An 18,779-nucleotide genomic window follows, 5' to 3' on the forward strand; every position below is an offset into this window, starting at 1 on the left:
TTAACATCTGAGACAATACAAACTAAACCAAGTCAAGAATTACACAGCCTCACACACAAACACACAGGTCACATCCCTCCTGCAGAGAAGCCTGAAATGAAATGATATTCTTCCTGACTCTGGACACTTTCACTTCCTCTTTCTGTCTGCATGTCAACCCATTTAGTAATACACATAGCAAAATAATTGTAACTAGGTCCATTCCTCACTAAATGATCATTGGGCCGCAAACTGTTCATTTCACTATTAAAGTTATTTCACAGCCAGATGGACCTAAAGACACTTTTTATGTCTCTTTTTCTTTCTTAATTCACCCAGACTTTCGCTGTCTGTTCAACTGTTTATGCAGCTCCTCTCTGTTCCACAGCTGATTTCCAACTCTCTCTTCTTTCTCTCACACACACACACACACACACACACACACACACACACACACACACACACAGTCCCACTCAGCTCCTCGGTGAATAAAGCACTATAAAATGAATTGGTTACAAAGATGGATGAATAGGTGGTAAGACCTGTGAAGCAGTGATATTTATTTAACTGTGTGTGTGTGTGTGTGTGTGAGAGTGTGTGTGTGTGTGTGTGTGTGTGTGTGTGTGTGTGTGTGTGTGTGTGTGTGTGTGTGGTTTGGGGGGGGGGGGTATGCAAACGCTGCATTGTTCCCTGATAGAGGAGGATATTTCAATCAGCCACTACTCAGCATCACTTGCACCCACACACCCTTCCCCAGCATGACCTTGTATGTGTGTGTATGTGTGTGTGTGTGCGTGTGGGTTTGTGCGTGTGTGTGTGTATGTTTGTGTGTGTGTGTGTGTGTGTGTGTGTGTGTGTGTGTTTGTGTGTGTGTGTGTGTGTGTGTGTGTGTGTTACAAAAGCCATCCACATCCAACTAGTTAATAGAGATTTACTGCAGAGTTGGCACTTTAGTCAGAACAGAAAAAAACACCTCTGTTCAAAGTTACTGTACTGTGGTCTACCTCAGGGGCATTACTGCAGAGAACATGCCCCCCTCCCAAGCACACACACACACTTACACACATGATCCATAAGTCTACTTTGCCAAAGGAAGTTACAGTTGCCAACTGTCTTGGGGCCTTATGACTGCCCAGTGTGAGAGTGTCAACATCTATTACATCCACCTCACTGAACCACAAATATTTGTGTGTACATGTTGTACACAGGATGTTAAGTTAAAAATATTGCAAATTTTGTTACACAAAAAATACACTGACTACCAGAAATGTTTTATCAAGTATGTATGGAGACTATATAGTTGCAGATAATACACTCCTCTGTATTGATTTTTGATAGCTTACGTTGTTGAGCTGGTAAAGCATGGTGCTAATAAGACTAAAGTCATGGGTTTGATTCCCATGGCACACATGTTTAGTCATACTGATTACATTAGTTGCTCTAGATAAGAGTGTGTGATAACTGTACTCCTGCTGCAGGTAATTTAATTGATTACAGTGTTATATCGTGTCCTTAAAACAAGTCAGGCCCCAGATTTACAGAAAATAAGATCTCCCCACCCACAGCCTTTCTCTATATCAAACACAAAAACACCATAACTGATGGAAACCCCCACCATCAAGGTTTCAGCACAGTGCTGAACACCTCCACCTTTCTCACAGTGATCCCCTTAGGTCTGGAAATGAGGGCTTCTGCAGGCACAGTGTAAATCCTTCAAACAGAGGAACTGGACAAGCGCCATCTCATCCATAGCTTCATAATCATTTGTATCTACAGAGGAACCACAAATTATAAAACCTGTGATTTTACATTTGATATTATTACACTTTATTTCCTGTTTGGAAATGTGCTATTTTGTAGATACAAGGGTTTCTTCAGCAATAATGAGTTACTTCCACAACATTTAGTGGAAGGGCAGCAGCATTAAGTCAATGATCTACACGATTCAACATTTCATTTATTTATGCTAACATATATGACTGTTAGAAGGCCTATTTTTTTCTGACAAAAAACTGATTCAACTTTTAATCTCGTAGAATTTGAAACACATATTTTTTCATTTCTCTTATCTTTCAGAAATATGTGGCAGAGATGTTTTTAACATCAACTAAATAAATCAAATAGGCAATCAAAGAAAAATATAAATATTTTGGCTTTTCATAAAGCAGTAAATGCTCGCTAGTTTGCGGTTCTTCCCAGGCATTAACAGACTAGGATAAACAAAAACAGGTCGGTCTGACCTGTTTTCTGTCTGGCCAGCAGGATAGGAGGCTGCACTGCCAGTGCAGCTGTCCTGCTCTTCCAGGTTGAACGGCTCGGGCGTTCTCACACCCAGTTCATCCAGGTCAAGTGAGAGGGCTGTACACTTCATCCAGGATGGTCTGAGATTGGACTGGCTCAGAATGAGGAATAATTGTCAGATTGTGGTCCAGCTCATAATAGGCCACACCAGGTAGGTGACATCAGTGAAGAAGTGCAGCTGTTTCTAGTTGAACAGATGAAAACTTTATGGAATGGCCAGTGGGGTGTCCAGATTAATATAATTAATATAGATTACCTCAACAGGTGTTCTGATAAGGACTCTTGCTGTATTCATTGCTGAATTGCCTGATTGCCATGTCAGGAATCTCTGGGTTCGGGGACTAGCTACAAAATGGCTTGCTAACATAATTTCAGTGATATTCTTGTTAGCTCAGGAGAAAGTGTTAATGAGTACAAGGCATCTGATTTAATTCAACCATTTATCAAATCATCAAGAACTTCAAGGAGAGAGGTTCAGTTGCAGTGCAGAAGGCTTCAGGTCACGCAAGAAATTCAAGCAAGCGCCAGGACCGTCTCCTAAAGAGGATGCAGCTACAGAATCGGGTCACCACCAGTGCAGAGCTTGCTCAGGAATGGCAAAAGGAAGGTGTAAGTGCATCTGCATGCACAGTGAGGCGAAGGCTTTATAGGGATTAGACTGCAGAGGACCGGGGTAAAGTTATTTCCTCTGATGAAGCTCCCTTCAGACTATTTGGGACATCAGGACAAATGATTGTCTGGAGAAGAAAAGGTGAGTGCTACTATGGTCCTGTGTTATGTCAACAGTGAGGCATCCTGAGACCATTCATGTGTAGGGTTGCTTTTCATCCAAGGGAGTGGGTTTGCTAAAAAATTTGCCTAGGAACACTGCCATCTTTGGCACTGCCATCACTGCCTTCTTTGGATATATATATATATATATATATATATATATATATATATATATATATATATATATATATATATATATATATATATATATTTATATATTTATATATATATATATATATATATATATATATATATATATATATATATATATAGTCCTCAATCTGAAATATAAAACTGATTGATCAGTGTGATTCCACTATGTAGTGTGCCAACTCCAAACTTGTAAACAAACTTGCATTTGTAATAATAAGACCCTAACCTCTTTTCTTGTTTCTTGTTGTGAACCAAATAGCCATTTTTTTCTGACCAAAACAACATTTGGCAAACAATATGTAAACCTCTGTGCAAAAGCTCTGTGACCACAGGAAAAGTAATCCAAATGTAAAGGTTATTCCCACTTTTACATAACAGCCTGTTAAATCAAACCATGAACATTCTATAAAAACATTTTGCACAGTCACGAGACTTTAACAAAAAAGACAATTCATCCCTACCCCTGGGTCAAAGGAAGCTATATGTTGACTTATTACTGTGGCCCCGTATAATATTCTGCACTGAAAATCTCCTGTCCTTTTTGGCACTGGAAACTTGTATAATTTATATAGCATCCACCACCAAAATCTTGTTGTGCTTTCATCTTCCTGTATTTCCTGCAACTGGGGTTCTCTAACCCACTCTGTGGTCTTCATATTCCTCATCCTGACACAGACCCTGAAGTGGTCTCATGACTTCACTCATGAACTTTTCCAACAATCTCAGTGAGGTGATCCCAGAAACTGGGCTGATTTCCAGCCGCCAAATCCAAGTATCTGTAGATGCCTAAACTTACATATCCTAGCATCCATGAATAATTTTTGAAGGGGTTCTGAACGCTCTGATTCCAAAGGTCATAGCAGGAAGTGGAGCGCATGCACCTTCCAAACCTATGGCTCTTTTGTTATCCCACTCTTCACTGCCCAGTCTGCTTCTGCCATGCTTATATTAAGTGTTAGAAGTATTTAAGACATGAAAAGTTCCCTCTGTATTCATGAGGAAGAACTGTTGATCCAGCTCCATATCACCACCTTGGCTCAATAAAAGCTCCAGCTGGCTTCCGGTTGATATAAGAGTATCTGGGCAGCCGTGAGTCTGAGAGCCGCCACCCTGATCTCCAAATCGATTAGGCCCTGATCCTCCTCATGGACAGGGAGATCCAGGACAGTGGCTCACAGCCAGTGATGCCTCAACCAGAAGAGGTCTGCTAGTCTTCTCTGCATACAAAGCAGCAGGGACATTCAAAACAGCCAGTCAGTGCCAGAGGGTGGATGCTGCCAAATCATTAATGATTCCTTGTATTATAGGGGTGATAACAACCACTTCCATTTTGATAGTCTATTAGTTATTGATTGTAACACACCTTCTGGGTTTTTCTTCATCACCTCCTCAAAACCCAGGAAGAAAGAGAGAGGCTGCTGTATTATATTATACTATATTTTTGTATTATATTGTACATCAACCATGAGTATGAGAAAGGTGGAATATAAATAAAAATATCAATATTTATAAATATTATGGATCGCTGAAAGAAGCTCTTAGAGCTGGTTATGTCACTTGGCTACAGTGACACCTGGCTATTACTGCACACAACAGTCAGAGTCAGATTACATTAACTCCAGTACCATCTTAACCTTTTTACCCACATCACTGAATGCTGAGTTCTGTACTGTTTATAAATCTGGTAATAGGCATATTGTGGGAATAATGTATACTAAAGAAATGCTGTGATACACAAGATTCATTACTTGCATTACTGCATATGGCATCCATTACAATATTGCAATCTATGTATTGATAACATGTTATTCTGCTATTACAATTATGTTAATAATAGTATAAAGTCAAATAATAAGGAAACTGTTGAAAAATCTGGATCATCTACTGTTGATGTCTATCCTGTTACAAACACACAGAAAAGTGAGTTTTGTTCAAGAGATATGAAAGTCTTCTGTGAGTATGAGCATACACACCCACACACTTTACAGTGTCAAGACGCATTAACGTACCCATTAGAGACCACATGAAGAAGCTCAAAAAACCCACAGCTATAGGAAGAGGCAAACTCTCACACATAGGCATGCACAACGTTCCATGTGAGATGGGTTTCTCACGATCCTACCATCATGCATAAACAGAGCTGTGAAAACGAGGGTCTGTGTTCATCACGGCAACTGCAGCAGTTATACAGGCAACCACTATTTGCAACTTCATGGCCAATGTGTTTTCATTAGGTAATACTATATGAATAAAAGGAATTTTGTGTGTGTATGATGCGTGTGTACTGAGAAGGGATAAGTCTACAGCAGTGAAGTCGGAGCCACAAATACCTCCCTTGGGAGCTGCATGGATCAATCTGTCTGGCCAATGATTAAACCCGACCAAGCCAAGACAAACACACTTTAACAAACATGTTTTCACACAATCTCTCTCTCTCTCTCTCTTTGTCTCTCTCTCTCCCTCTCTACACCTCCCATTCTCTCTCATTCTCTCTCACTCTCTCTCCTTGGATAAACAAATACCTGCTTAACTGCAAATAATGCAAGCAATATAGTTTGGTGGAGCAGAACTATTATATATAACTATTATTTGTAATCACAATATAGGCACAAACACACAAGATAACAGGGGAAAGGGAAATGACTTCTCAGCATAATCATTTGCTGCCTGAGAATGGAGAGTTATATGATTTTAACTGAGATGGAAGACAGCTGCTTTGCATTAGCCACTGTATATTTACAACATAGAGAAATACTACCATGAAGGGAAAAAAAGAAAGATCGACTTTTTTGAGGATAACTTTCACGGATTTGTTTATTCAAGTTTGCCATCAATAATTCAATGGGAATTTTGCTGGAGGCCTATTGCAGAAAATCACAATGCATATGGAATAGAAAATCCAGAGAAAACTAGAAAATGTTTATTAAGTTATAAATGCATAAAATATATGTATTATTAATCTATTTTATCATTTACTACCATAATGTATACACACACAGACGTATGATAAATAGTTACATTTTGTAAAACAGTTTAGTGCAGACTTCACAATCTGTTTAGAGAAAACACACTTTGTGTTAAATAAGTATTAAAAAGTACTAAAAATTTGGCTTTGGGGGTAGAGATATTCATGGTTATTCCACTTTCTCAGAGGGCCTGTGGCCCTGCCTCCATGACAGTGGCAGGCCAACTGTAGTAGTAAGGGACACTATAAGCATGCACACACACTCACACACAAACACAATGCAAAATATCTTTATCTCAGAATACTAACTTAAGAACACTCCTTCTAAAAGAACAAAGACACCTAAAATAAGTATGCATACCAATAACTCAAAATACAACAGCATCTTTCAACTAAGATCAAATGATATTCACACACACGCACACACACATCCTGGCAGCATGGGTAACTATTGAGCATATTAAATAACCAACCTGAGAGGTTTCAAATTATCCCAACTAGAACACTGCATTTAACCAAATCTACTATTGAATGAGAATGAACACAGCCTCTGTCTCTCTCTCTCTCTCTCTCTCTCTCTCTCTCTCTCTCTCTCTCTCTCTCTCTCTCTCTCTCTCTCTCTCTCTAACACAATGAATCAAGACTTTAACAGGAATTTGGATCTCCAGACATGGTCTAAAAGAAGATCAAAAGGTCCAACAGCAGAGCAAAAAATCAAATCAGCTCAGTCACCACAATTAAATAGACTTATGCACAAACACAATGTAAGATTATAGGTAAGCTTCAGTAGTAATCACAACAATGGCATCAGACTAGCTTTGAACCCATGAGATTTAAGTGTGCGCATGGGTGTGTGTGTGTATATATGAGAGAAAGTCTGTGATTCTGACTGTAACAGTCTTTTGAGAATATCTTTGCCTTAACTACCCAGTGTTCACACAGTCACAAAACCACATAGTCCATATGTAAACAATGCACTTTACTCTTATCTGAAACATAAATATACAAACACATCACCCTTAACATTCAAGTATCACTCAAGGATAAAACTGCAATTTTCTGTGTTGATGCTAAATAATGTACCTTTAAAATGATTCTTTATGTACTCCTAAAAACATGCTTCGCAGCTCTGCACAGAGCAGATTGTTTTGTTACTTTTTGTTACTTTCACACTTTCACATACCAAATCCAACTTATGAAGGACGTGATAATTTGATGACGAGCTGAAGCAGGCTTATTAGAGCACAGAAGACATAAAACAGTGTAGTGGTTCTGCAGGACCAGGAGTGCACATCACTGGTGTGCTACTATGACATTTGGGTATCGTAACTTCCTACAACTCTCCTGGTATATTGGCATGTGCGGTCTCTCACCTGTGTCCTGTCGGAACTGGTGCATGGACTGCAGGTCGATGACGTAGGGTACAAGCTGCGGCTCCACCTGCCCCAGGACCACAGTGCCGCGGGCGTCACTCTTTAGGACGTTCTCAATGTGGTGGCATGCAGCTGCACTGTATGGCTTCCAGCGCCCGTGCTCGTTGAGCCACTCCCACACCACCACCCGGGCCATGCTCTGTGGGGGGTAACCCATGCCCCCTCCAACTGACACCAGCAGGCCAGGACTGGGCCGAGCCATCTTCACACCTGCACACCACAAGGGTGTGTGACAAAGGCGTTCCCAAGTGATAATCAAAAAGTCGAAAGACAAGCACCTGGAGGCACACTTAATGTGAAGCCACAGGTGGAGGCGTCTTAGACGCTTCAGAAAAACCCTCTACTCTGAAGCAAAGACACTTGCTGCAGATATAATTGGAGGAGAGGGGTCTGAAAAGAGGCTCTGTTGAATAAGAGTGGGGAGCGGGATACATATGCCTTCACCTATTCACAGGGACAGAAAAGCCAGTTCCTGGGATTGTGACAGACAGTGACCACTGTCACTTCTTTACCGTTTGTGAAAAGTCACATGTGAAGAGGAGAGACTGTGTGGTTTGCTGCTGAGGAAGGCAAGTGCACCACTGCAGCTTTAGAGCTTAGACTCTCAACAAAACAGCTTTAAATTCAGCCATTAGTTAAAAACTACATGCACAGATGTCTCTTCACAGGGCCGGATCGCAGGGTAATGTCACCAAGGTCCCAGTGCAGATCTGCAGGCAAAGTGCTTATAAAAAACAGTCTTCAAGCAGGGTGATAGTTTTCCCCAGGTTGCCGTCTTGAAACTCTACTGAGGTTTGGCAGCCTGTCCTGACTTAGAAAAAAAACAAAAAGCATGATAAGAGATCTACAGTCAATCAAAAATAAGTACAAAACCCCCCTAAGACATGTTATAGCCAAATTATATGTGATTTCAGCCCTGCGTGAGAACTAAATGGTGTTTTAGAGCACATTGGAGAGAAATCATCATCAAACTTACTCAGTATGAGCCACCACCTCTGGCAGACTGATAACGGTTAAAAGAGATAAGGAGAGAGAGACAAAGACAGAGACAGACAGTGAAAGAGAAACAGAGAGAGAGAGAGAGAGAGAGAGAGAGAGAGTATTCCTATAGTGATCAGAAATCCAATCACCCTTGTATCAGGTAATTACGTACGGTTGAGGAAAACTATGACGTGAAAGGGCAAAAAAAAAAAAATGAAACAGCATTTCAGTGACTTTGGTTCCGCTGTATCTCGTGCATTATGCGTATTTTCCAGATCAGCGAGATCACGGAGCATATCGCCTGGCCTTGTATCGAGGTCAGTATTCATGAAGCAACATTTGTTGGTCCTGCATTCTATAATTCCCCGATTAATGGCATTTAACTTCTCACTATTTCAAATGCATTCAGTGTAGATATATATATATATATATATATATATATATATATATATATATATATATATATATATATATATATATATATATATATATGTGTGTGTGTGTGCTAGACGCAACCCGCCGTACATTACAAGCAGTTCTACACATCTGTTCGTGAACGTGTATGCGTGTGTGGAAGAGGCAAATTCACTTTGCTTAGAAATGTTCTTTAAACCAGCTGTAACTTACCGAATTAACCTCTATCGATGCTGTTCTTTCCCACTTGTGACCCGAATCTGTTATCTTCCTTCTCTTTCTGCTTCCTTCTCTCCAATTTAACAGCGCTGTTAATCAAAAAACGTAATCCCGTCTGTATATCATATCCGGAATTACACCGTCCAATCGTGCAAATCTTTGTCTCATAATCGTTCCTCCATCACAGCTCACTAGTTTAACCAAATCGGTTTGCATGTTATCCGAGCAGACATATACGGGAATCATTTTGCCAAGCATGAACCTACAAGAGTGCGTGATAAGAAGCCATTTCTTGTCTGTGTATTTCGCTCCATCATAGACTTCAGGTTGTTTGGACGCATTTGAGTTTTAGTTGTAGTATCATTAACTAAGCGTTTTCTTCTCTAAGAGAAGGGCCAAAATATATACGCTACCAAGGTCTTGTCACCTGTGAAGTTAACAGGAAAATATCACCGTTCCCTTGACGACAAGCTCCGATGTTTGATCCCAGAAAAAGATCGCGCAATGACCCTGCCTATAGGCGGACAATTGGCCGAACTATATTTATTGCACGGTGGCCTAAATAAACAAAACAGACACAAAACCTATGGTGGAGGATATATGCCTCGGATATATCTTATGAACTAATACTTAATCGGTTCTCTCCTCGTTGTCGCGCCGTTTCTCGGCTGTGCCCAACGAAGACTGCATAGCGAGGCTGTTGCTTCGATTTCCCTTTACTACCGCGTTGAGTCTTGTGCTGAGACAACCCTTCTATCAAGGCGGTTTTCCACCCGAAGTGAGTTCATGTGCCCAAAAGATTCTACGAGTCTTTCTGCTTGTATAAGTAAAAAATACTCCATCCCCCAATTGTTTCATATAACATGTAGTGGTGCGGAAATTAAAGAAAATTCAGTGTTTTACAGCAAAGTCGCCACATTTATTAATTAAACAGCACCTAAGGAGCCTAATAAGCGCTATCTTGCCCTGTAAATGAAATGCTATGAAATGACATTTTTATTTAAATGTATAAAATTTGATTATTTTATATTGATTATATAAAATGAAAAACATTCATTTCAAATTGCTTAATAATGCTATGTAAAGTAGGTAGAGGAGATCCTGGAAACACTATAGACGGGAATTTAAATAAACAATAAGGGGTTGGGCTGCATTTTGTCTTCAGATACTTCACTCTTATTTGAAATGGTTTTTAAATACATTTTTGCGTTAATGTAAGATACTTTCCTAGTTAGCCAATCTACAATATGAACAGAAGAACAGTATAATTTTCAACAATTAGGGTTAGACAACATGCTTTAATTTTACATGAAACCTTCTTATGATTAGAATGTAGTTTAAACCTGAGCATGTTTAAATTTACTTTAATGGTAATTTCCAAGCAACTATATTTTTAGATCCATCATGTTTTTAGCCAAAGGTTATTTCCAGGCAGTCTTAGTCAGTTAGCAACATTGAAACATATTCACATGTTTTGACGCTTTCCTTTATATGCTCTAAATATTTTTAAGATACTAGTCTTAAGCAAATATTTGCTTTATATCATAATGAGGAATAGCTGAGTCAAAAGGTACTGTTGACTGAAGAAACATTGCAGAAAAAAAAAGGTTTGTTATGCCCCTAAAATGGTAAGTTAGAAATTGGTGCTTTTACCTTACTGCTGTGATGTGGCCTAAATCAGATTTGTTAAGAATATCACAGATATTATGTTAATGGAACTGAAATCGAAAAGGTATAACATATCCTAAACAAAAATATTATATGCAGTACAAGATACATGAAATATTGACCTTTAATTAATATGAATTTAACATGAAGTATTCAAATGTTATTTCCATTTATCTGACACTTTACCAAAGTGACTTACAATAATGACTGAGTACAACTTGAGCAATTGAGGGTTAAGGGCCTTGCTCAGGGGCCCAACAGTGGCACTTGAAGCAGCAACCTTCTAATTACAAGTCAAGTACCTTAACCACTGAGCTACCACTGCCCTAACGCAAGCTATATTTCTGAACACAACTTGAATAATTGAGGGTTAAGGGTCTTGTTCAGGGGACCAACAATGGTGGCCTGGCAGTGGCGGGGCTTAAACTGGCAACCTTTCCATTACTAGTCGAGTAACCACTGAGCTACCCCTGCCCATTAGAAAATTGTAACATTTTTCAAATACAATTCAGTTACTTTTTTTCTTCTAATCAGTCACAAGACAAGACTCATGACAAGGTGCAGTTTACTAATACGAATAACATCAGGTTCTTTCCTGAAATCTACAAAGCAGATTTTCATAAGTGCAAGAGCTAGCTTTTTTAATTTCACTTGTCAATAGCATATGACCAGTTTGCTGCTGCTCATGTAGCTGACTTCATACATATCAAATGGGGTGTATCAGGCCTGAAGAGCAAAACAAAACAAAAAAGCAAAACAATTGTGTAACACATAATGTAGCTTTGTCCAATAAAACTTTACCTGGGAATATGTTTTTTAGTATATAACACAGTATAAGATAAAGATAAAACAATAAAATATAATAAAAAAAAAAAAATTAAATTTAAATAAAAAGTAGGATTTTTTTTCTGTTTTCAAAAACATTTTTATATCTTGTGAGATGGCTAGAAGAAAGCAGATTTGGTTCACAAACCTCTTTCATCATGACAAAGACTTGTAATACCCCAGTAGTCTGTGAGAACAGGGTGGAAGACTCCCAGATGGATGACATTGCTTTCGACCATGAAAAGGCAAGGAGGCAGCCATAAAATGATCACGACAAATACGGAGGCAGTTAGTATGGTAGGAGAAGGCAAGCGACTGCAGGTGTGTATATATGGTTGAAGCAAAGTGACATCAATTAAAGGGCTAAGGATCCACCAAATAAGAAAGAGTTGCTTGAAGAAAGGGGTGCAAAGCCTCACACTGAACAATGTTAAGAAGTGGTTAACATCGTTCAGCTGATGTGCAGGACATTAATATCCCTGCTACTAGGGAGGAAAATTCAGACACATGGATACATGAAGGTACACCCAAGGGAATTGAAGTTGAACAGGGGACTAATGGAGATAGTGAAGCAGGAAAGAAAAGGAGCGGGCAGAAACTAAAGGTTAGACCGCCAGGAGGTAGAGAAAGTTAAGCATGGATGAGTATTAGTGAGGACATAAAATGTCTGCTGGTGGGTTTGAAGGGAACAGCTGAGAAGAAGCTGAATAGATTGAGTAAGATTTCATATGATTATGGTATGGCAGGATTTTATATTCTCCAGAAAAGGGAAAGGGAACAAGTCCCTGTTAAATTTAGATCACGGGTAGGGATAGATTGATTTGTTAAGGAGAGAAGAAAACTTCTTCAAAACAACAGTGAGGAGAAAAGAAAGGGTACTGTTATATTGCAGGAAGAGCTGAAGATTAAGATGGCTGTGCTCAGGAGAGCAGAGCTTCTTGGAGTATAGAAGAAGAAGCAACAAGCCAGAGCAACATTTTTAAAGCAACCTTTTCAATTTGTTAAAACAATTTTTAGAGGAAAAAACTGGTAAGGATTGAAGAAGTAACATAAAGAGACAGAAAAAAGCTGGAGCTGCAAGTTGACATTCAACTGATTGGAGACATGGAATTGCATATGAACGATAGCACTCCCAGGTGGATGATAGCACTCCCAGGTGGATGATAGCACTCCCAGGTGGATGATAGCACTCCCAGGTGGATGATGGCGCTCCCATGTGGATGATGGTGCTCCCATGTGGATGATAGCATTCCCAGGTGGATGATAGCGCTCCCAGGTGGATGGTAGTGCTCCCAAGTGTGTGATAGCATTCCCAGGTGGGAGAAAGTGCAAGCTGCACCAAGGCCTAAGGGGTTCCTCATCAACTTTATAAAGGTACACCTGACATCCTATGGTATTTGTGGGGTTGATGGTAATGGTGTGGAAGAAAGGAATCCCAAAGGAATGGCACACAACAGGGGGAAAGATGCAGTGATTAAATATCAGATTCAACCAACAAGCCTTTGTAATGTGGAGAGGAAGATCATTTTTAGTGTGTTTACATGGTGGCTGACTACTAGCCTAGTCAGCATGTCAGTACAACAGGCAGGAAACCCAGGTTTTTCGGGATGTTTGGAACATTGTAGCATGATCTGACAGCATATTCAGTCAGCAATGGAGGGCAGGGATTATACATGTGGTATTTTTGGATCTTGCTAATGTCTTTCGCTCAGGATCACACAGTTTGTTGTGGATGGTGTTTTGGTTCTTTCAGGTACTGAATAATATAGGCTGTTGAGAGCCTGTTTTGAAGATATTCAGTTTTGCATTAATACACTTGAATATGTCACATCTCGGCAGCATTTGGTAATGAGCATAATGGCAGATTGTACAATTTCACTGTTGACATTTACTATGGCAATGGAAGTGAATTAGGGCTTCCAAGTGGGTTTTTGGTTGCAGGATGGCACTCGATTCCCTCCTATTGGAAAATACATGGATGATATGACAACACTTACTTTTCCATGTACTTGTTGCTTGACAAGCTGAGTGATAATCTTAATTGGACAATGCTTTAAATCCAAAACTCTGTCTATCATTCGGAGAAAACTTGTGCAGGTAAACATTTTTATGAATAGTGAGTCGATTCCCTCTATTTTGGAGGGAGCAGTGAAGAGCTTAAGTAGATGGTGTAAAGCAGCTCTTAAAGATAATGACCATGTTTAGGCCCTGAGAAAAGATATGCTGAAGGCTATTGATAGTATTGATAAGTCCCTTTTGTCAGGTAAGCTAAAACTATGGTGTCTTCCAATTGCATTGTTGCCTCATATGACAGCCACTGACAGACTATGAAGTTTCTATTACACAAGTGGAGAAATTAGAGAAGATTATGAATAATTATGATTATGATTATGAAATGGTTAGATGTGCAGCAGCTGCTCAAAAAAAAAAAAACAGTCAGTGGCTGAAGTGGAAAGATGCTGAGAAGCATAGGATATGTTGGTGAGACTGATCAGAGCTCGCATCAAATTTATCATTGGAGCTACCTATGATGTTTTTCCAACACCCCAGGGTAGGTGAAGATTTGGGCTATAAAATAGGTGCTGGACCTGGTACTTTAAGGCACCATTTATCTCGTTGAAAAGTTAGTCTGTTACAGAAGCATTATACCTGGAGGAATAATCAACGGCTTAAATCTTTGGCATTTTTATTGGCTAGTAGACACACAGAGGTTCATTCTCTTCCAGACAAAAGGACAAGACTGTCAGTGGTCAGGTACAAATTAGCAATAACAGTAGATGGAATAAAGGCTGGAAGTTGGTAATGGATGTAGGCAGGCAACATTACGTTCCAGAGTGTATTGCAGTAACTACACTGACATTGGACAACAAAAAAATATTTTATTGAACTAACAATTGCATTTGAGGTCATAGCTGAGGGAACCTTTGAAAGAAAGAAACTTAAATAAGCAGACCTGATGGCTGAGGTGAGAGAACACGGCTGGCAGGCACATATTAGGCCAGTAGAGATAGGGACTGGCAGACTTGTAGTCAAATCATTAGTTGTTAAGTTTCGTTTGTGGGGGCATTTGCTAAGAGCAGCAAATTGTTTAAAAAGTAAATTACAAAGCAAAAGATTCAAAAGCAAATTGCTTAGCAATAAATCAAATCCAGTGGTAAGAATTCATGATTTTCAGATTTAGGATCTCATGATCTCATGTGAATATTCTTTGTAGGCCTTGAGAGTCTGAATCGCCTGCCTCATGGAAGCTGCAGAGAAGAGAATGTGAGAGAGAATGGTCTGGAACCGTTTTATTTTTTCCCACCTTCTTTTGAGTACAATTCATTAGCTGAGTTTGGATTCTTCCTACTAACTTACTGCCCATTTTCACTGAACCAGGTTGTCACATTGTAAGGCAAAATGCTTTTCACAGGGGACTTCTATAGTAACTCCACCAGGTCCTGGCTGGCCCCAAATTCATGTGGTTTTCTAATGAGATTTAACCACTATAATAAAATTACAACTCTTCTCTGTTAGATTACAGATTCTCGACTATTTAAGTTACCCTGGGAACTTTGCAGTAATGTTGGCAACATGTAGATTTATGAAGAAAAATATTTTATTTGTAGATATGTTTGGCTAATGGAAAGAGCAGCAGCATATAAGGAAATATTGTAGCAGTCTATAATGTTCTGTTGTTGTCTTAACTGTATACGGTTTTAACTGGAGAGGATATGAATAGGTGAATTAGTTTAAACAGTTGATGGTGATTCAAACAAATTCCAACCAATCCTGGAATTACAATGAGAAGACCTGCTTGAAAGTGGATAGAATCTAACAGAATCTAACAACCTAGGCAGTTATCTCCAACTGTACCAAGGTAAGTAAACCTGTATACTCTTTCAACAGTCATCCTATTAATCTCCACAGGTGGTGGGTGATAAATGTTATGCCTCCTGCTTGTAAAAATCATCTCCTTTATCTTATCTATATTAATTTCCAAACTACTTAACTGATGCCAGTTCTGGAAGACAAAGAGGTGCTTTAAATATTGTACATCAACAAGAGTTTCATGCTCATGTTATTTATTGCAAATATTTTTTTTTAATCTCTTATACATTATATGTAGTGCTGATATAGTAGTGTTTTAAATGTGGTTTTGAGAACTGAAGGAACAGAGGTTTTCAAAAAAATAAAAATAATACCCCCACAGCGAACACCATTCAGTTATCAATCAGCACCAGTGTAGCACCTCTCAACATATTAAAGAAATGAATTAAAATGGCACATTTGTAAGTAAAAAACACTACAAGGAAGCAGTAGTTTTCAGATAAAATATCTAATACAGGTGCAGAATTGGCTATTACATACACTGCCTGGCCAAAAAAAGGTCACACTCTAATATTTCGTTGGACTGCCTTTAGCTTTGATTATGGCACGCATTCGCTGTGGCATCGTTTCCACAAGCTTCTGCAATGTCACAACATTGATTTCTGTCCAGAGTTGCAATAATTTTTCCCCAAGATCTTGTATTGATGATGGGAGATTTGGACCATTGTGCAAAGTCTTCTCCAGCACATCCCAAAGATTCTCAGTGGGGTTCAGGTGTGGACACTGTGGTGGCCAATCCATGTGTAAAAATTATGTCTCATGCTCCCTGAACCACTCTTTCACAATTTGAGCCCGATGAATCCTGGCATTGTCATCTTGGAATATGCCTGTGCCATTAGGGAAGAAAAAAATCCATTGATGCAATAACCTGGTCGTTCAGTATATTCAGGTAATCAGCTGAACTCATTCTTTGGGCACATAACGTTGCTGAACCTACACCTGACCAACTGCAGCAACCCCAGATCATAGCACTGCCCCCAGAGGCTTGTACAGTAGGCACTAGGAGTGATGGGTGCATCACTTCAGCCGCCTCTCTTCTTACCCTGATGCGCCCATCACTCTGGAACAGGGTAAATCTGGACTCATCAGACCACATGACCTTCTTCCATTGCGCCAGAGTCCAATATTTATGCTCCCTAACAAATGTTTGCCGGTTAGCCTCACTGACAAGTGGTTTTCTTAAGGCTACACAGCTGTTTAGTCCCAATCCCTTGAGTTTCCTTCACATTGTGCATGAGGAAACGCTCTTACTTTCATTATTAAACATATCCCTGAGTTCTACGGTTGTTTTTCTATGATTTGATTTCACCAGACGTTTAAGTGATCGCCGATCACGATCATTCAAGATTTTTTTACGAACACATTCCTTCCTTGAAGATGATGTTTCCTCACTATCCTTCCACTTTTTAGTAATGCATTGGACAGTTCTTAGCCCAGTTTTAGTAGTTTCAGCAATCTCCTTAGATGTTTTCTCTGCTTGATGCATGCCAATAATTTGACCCTTCTGAAACAGATTAACATCTTTTCCATGACCACAGGATATGTCTTTCGACATGGTTGTTTAACAAATAAGAAGCTACTCACAGCATCAGTTAGAGTTAAATAACTTGTTGTAAGCTGGAACATAATCACCCATGCAGTAATTATCCAATGGGAGGCTATTGCCTATTTGCTTAGTTAAATCCAAGTGGTGACCTTTTTTTCGCCAGGCAGTGTAGTAAATAGTACATAAGATCAGCATGAGCTTGGTAGGTTTGTGGGTATACATGTTTGCTGTTAAAAAAAATAATTAAAAACAAAAAGAGGGGGGAAAAAACAATACCACTGCACGCACATTAAAACACACATAGTGATAGTTTTGATAGTATTGGATCATATCATGTTTTGCCCCTGAAAAACATTATGCCCATACCAAAATCTGAGAGTGTATGTGTTTGTGTTGGAGGCTGGTGGGGGTTGGCAGACCTGCTGCTGAGGAAGCAGTTCTGGATGACTTTAATGATGAAGGCAGCTGCCTCCTTCTCATTCATGCTTGGGTACACATACCAATACACAAAGCCTTTAAAGATTGTGCCAAAACGCATCCCCAGGTACAAAAAAGCTAAATTATAAAGACCATTTTGATTCAGTTTGCCTTTGAGCACTTAGAGCACTGTACTCACATCAGCGGTTTAATGGTCTGACCATTAGTGCTACCAAGGAAACTATAAAGCATAAAGAAGAAAACAAAGCAAACCAAATTTTTTCATTTCAAATGCTGGTAAGTGCAGTATTACAAAACATAACATAAACAAAAGGCCTTACATGAGCGTGTACACACAGAAGCACTAGGTGTTCACACATCACACCTGACAACCAAATAGCCATGCACGCACATCTCCGTGAACCATCTGAAGGGCATGGTGTTAGTTTTTCCACACATGATCATCACCATTTCATCAGTGAGCTTAATATCAGGCTTCTAGCCCAGGTTTCCAACAAGGGAACTCTCAAACAGGAAGAAAAAGCCTGGAGACAAAACACACACACACAAGAACAAACACACCCACGTGTGTGAACACACAGAAAAGAGGTAGGCTTTGTGTAGAACTGTGCAATACATTGTTTATTATTAACACAATACTGGCTTATGCAATATTAATGTCACTCAAAATTAATAACCAATAAACTAGAGCATTGACAAGTCTGGAGGGCTCTGTAGAAATAACTGCACCATCTTGATTTTTGAGGGTCTTAAAGCTGATATGCATCTTTGCTGAAAGATGATGAGACAGTGGACATAAAATATGGTGAATTCTGCATTTACTGCATTATGTTGGTGAGCTTTAAAAGTTATTTTTTTAAAGTGCTATTTAAAAAATGCAAGACAAGGCAAGTTCATCTGTATTTCACTTTTCATTCACAATGGTAATTCAGAGTGCTTCTGTAATATATGCGATATAGGAGCGAGACGCAAGTGGAAGAAAAAAACAGTATGGACAAAATAAAAAGAAATGCCAAAATAGGTGACAAAAGGCAAAAAGCAGCAGGCTGCACATAGCAGGCTGCAATGAGAAGCACTGGACTCTAGTAAATCAGCCAAAAAGGTGAGTGGTAACAGGTGAATGGAATAACTAATCAGTTGGTGACTGGCAGCAGGGAGTGGTTGTGAACGGTGATTGATTCTGTGGGTGCATGTGTGTGTGCGTTCCTGGCTGGGT

At 39.4% G+C, this 18,779-nt stretch overlaps 1 protein-coding gene across 10 annotated transcripts in view; it reads right to left on the reverse strand.

Moving 5' to 3' along the window:
- Nucleotides 1-10,034, reverse strand: part of dtx1 (deltex 1, E3 ubiquitin ligase) — a 34,533-nt gene extending 24,499 nt beyond the window's left edge. The window contains exons 1-4 of one of the 10 annotated variants that reach the window (XM_081707635.1): nt 9,644-10,012; nt 9,211-9,305; nt 8,579-8,605; nt 7,543-8,413 (exon numbers count right to left, since the gene is read on the reverse strand). In XM_081707635.1, coding sequence (XP_081563761.1) covers nt 7,543-7,804 — 262 coding nt within the window. In that variant the 5' untranslated portion in view covers nt 7,805-8,413; nt 8,579-8,605; nt 9,211-9,305; nt 9,644-10,012. Of the gene's footprint in view, nt 1-7,542; nt 8,414-8,578; nt 8,606-9,210 lie in introns of all 10 variants that reach the window. The other 9 variants (XM_081707634.1, XM_081707632.1, XM_035522132.2 and 6 more) reach the window with 9 other exon arrangements.
- Nucleotides 10,035-18,779: the final 8,745 nt, after the last annotated feature.

This window comes from Electrophorus electricus, chromosome 25, assembly GCF_041902795.1.
Source record: "Electrophorus electricus isolate QZ-2024a chromosome 25, ASM4190279v1, whole genome shotgun sequence".
Taxonomy (NCBI): Eukaryota; Metazoa; Chordata; class Actinopteri; order Gymnotiformes; family Gymnotidae; genus Electrophorus; species Electrophorus electricus.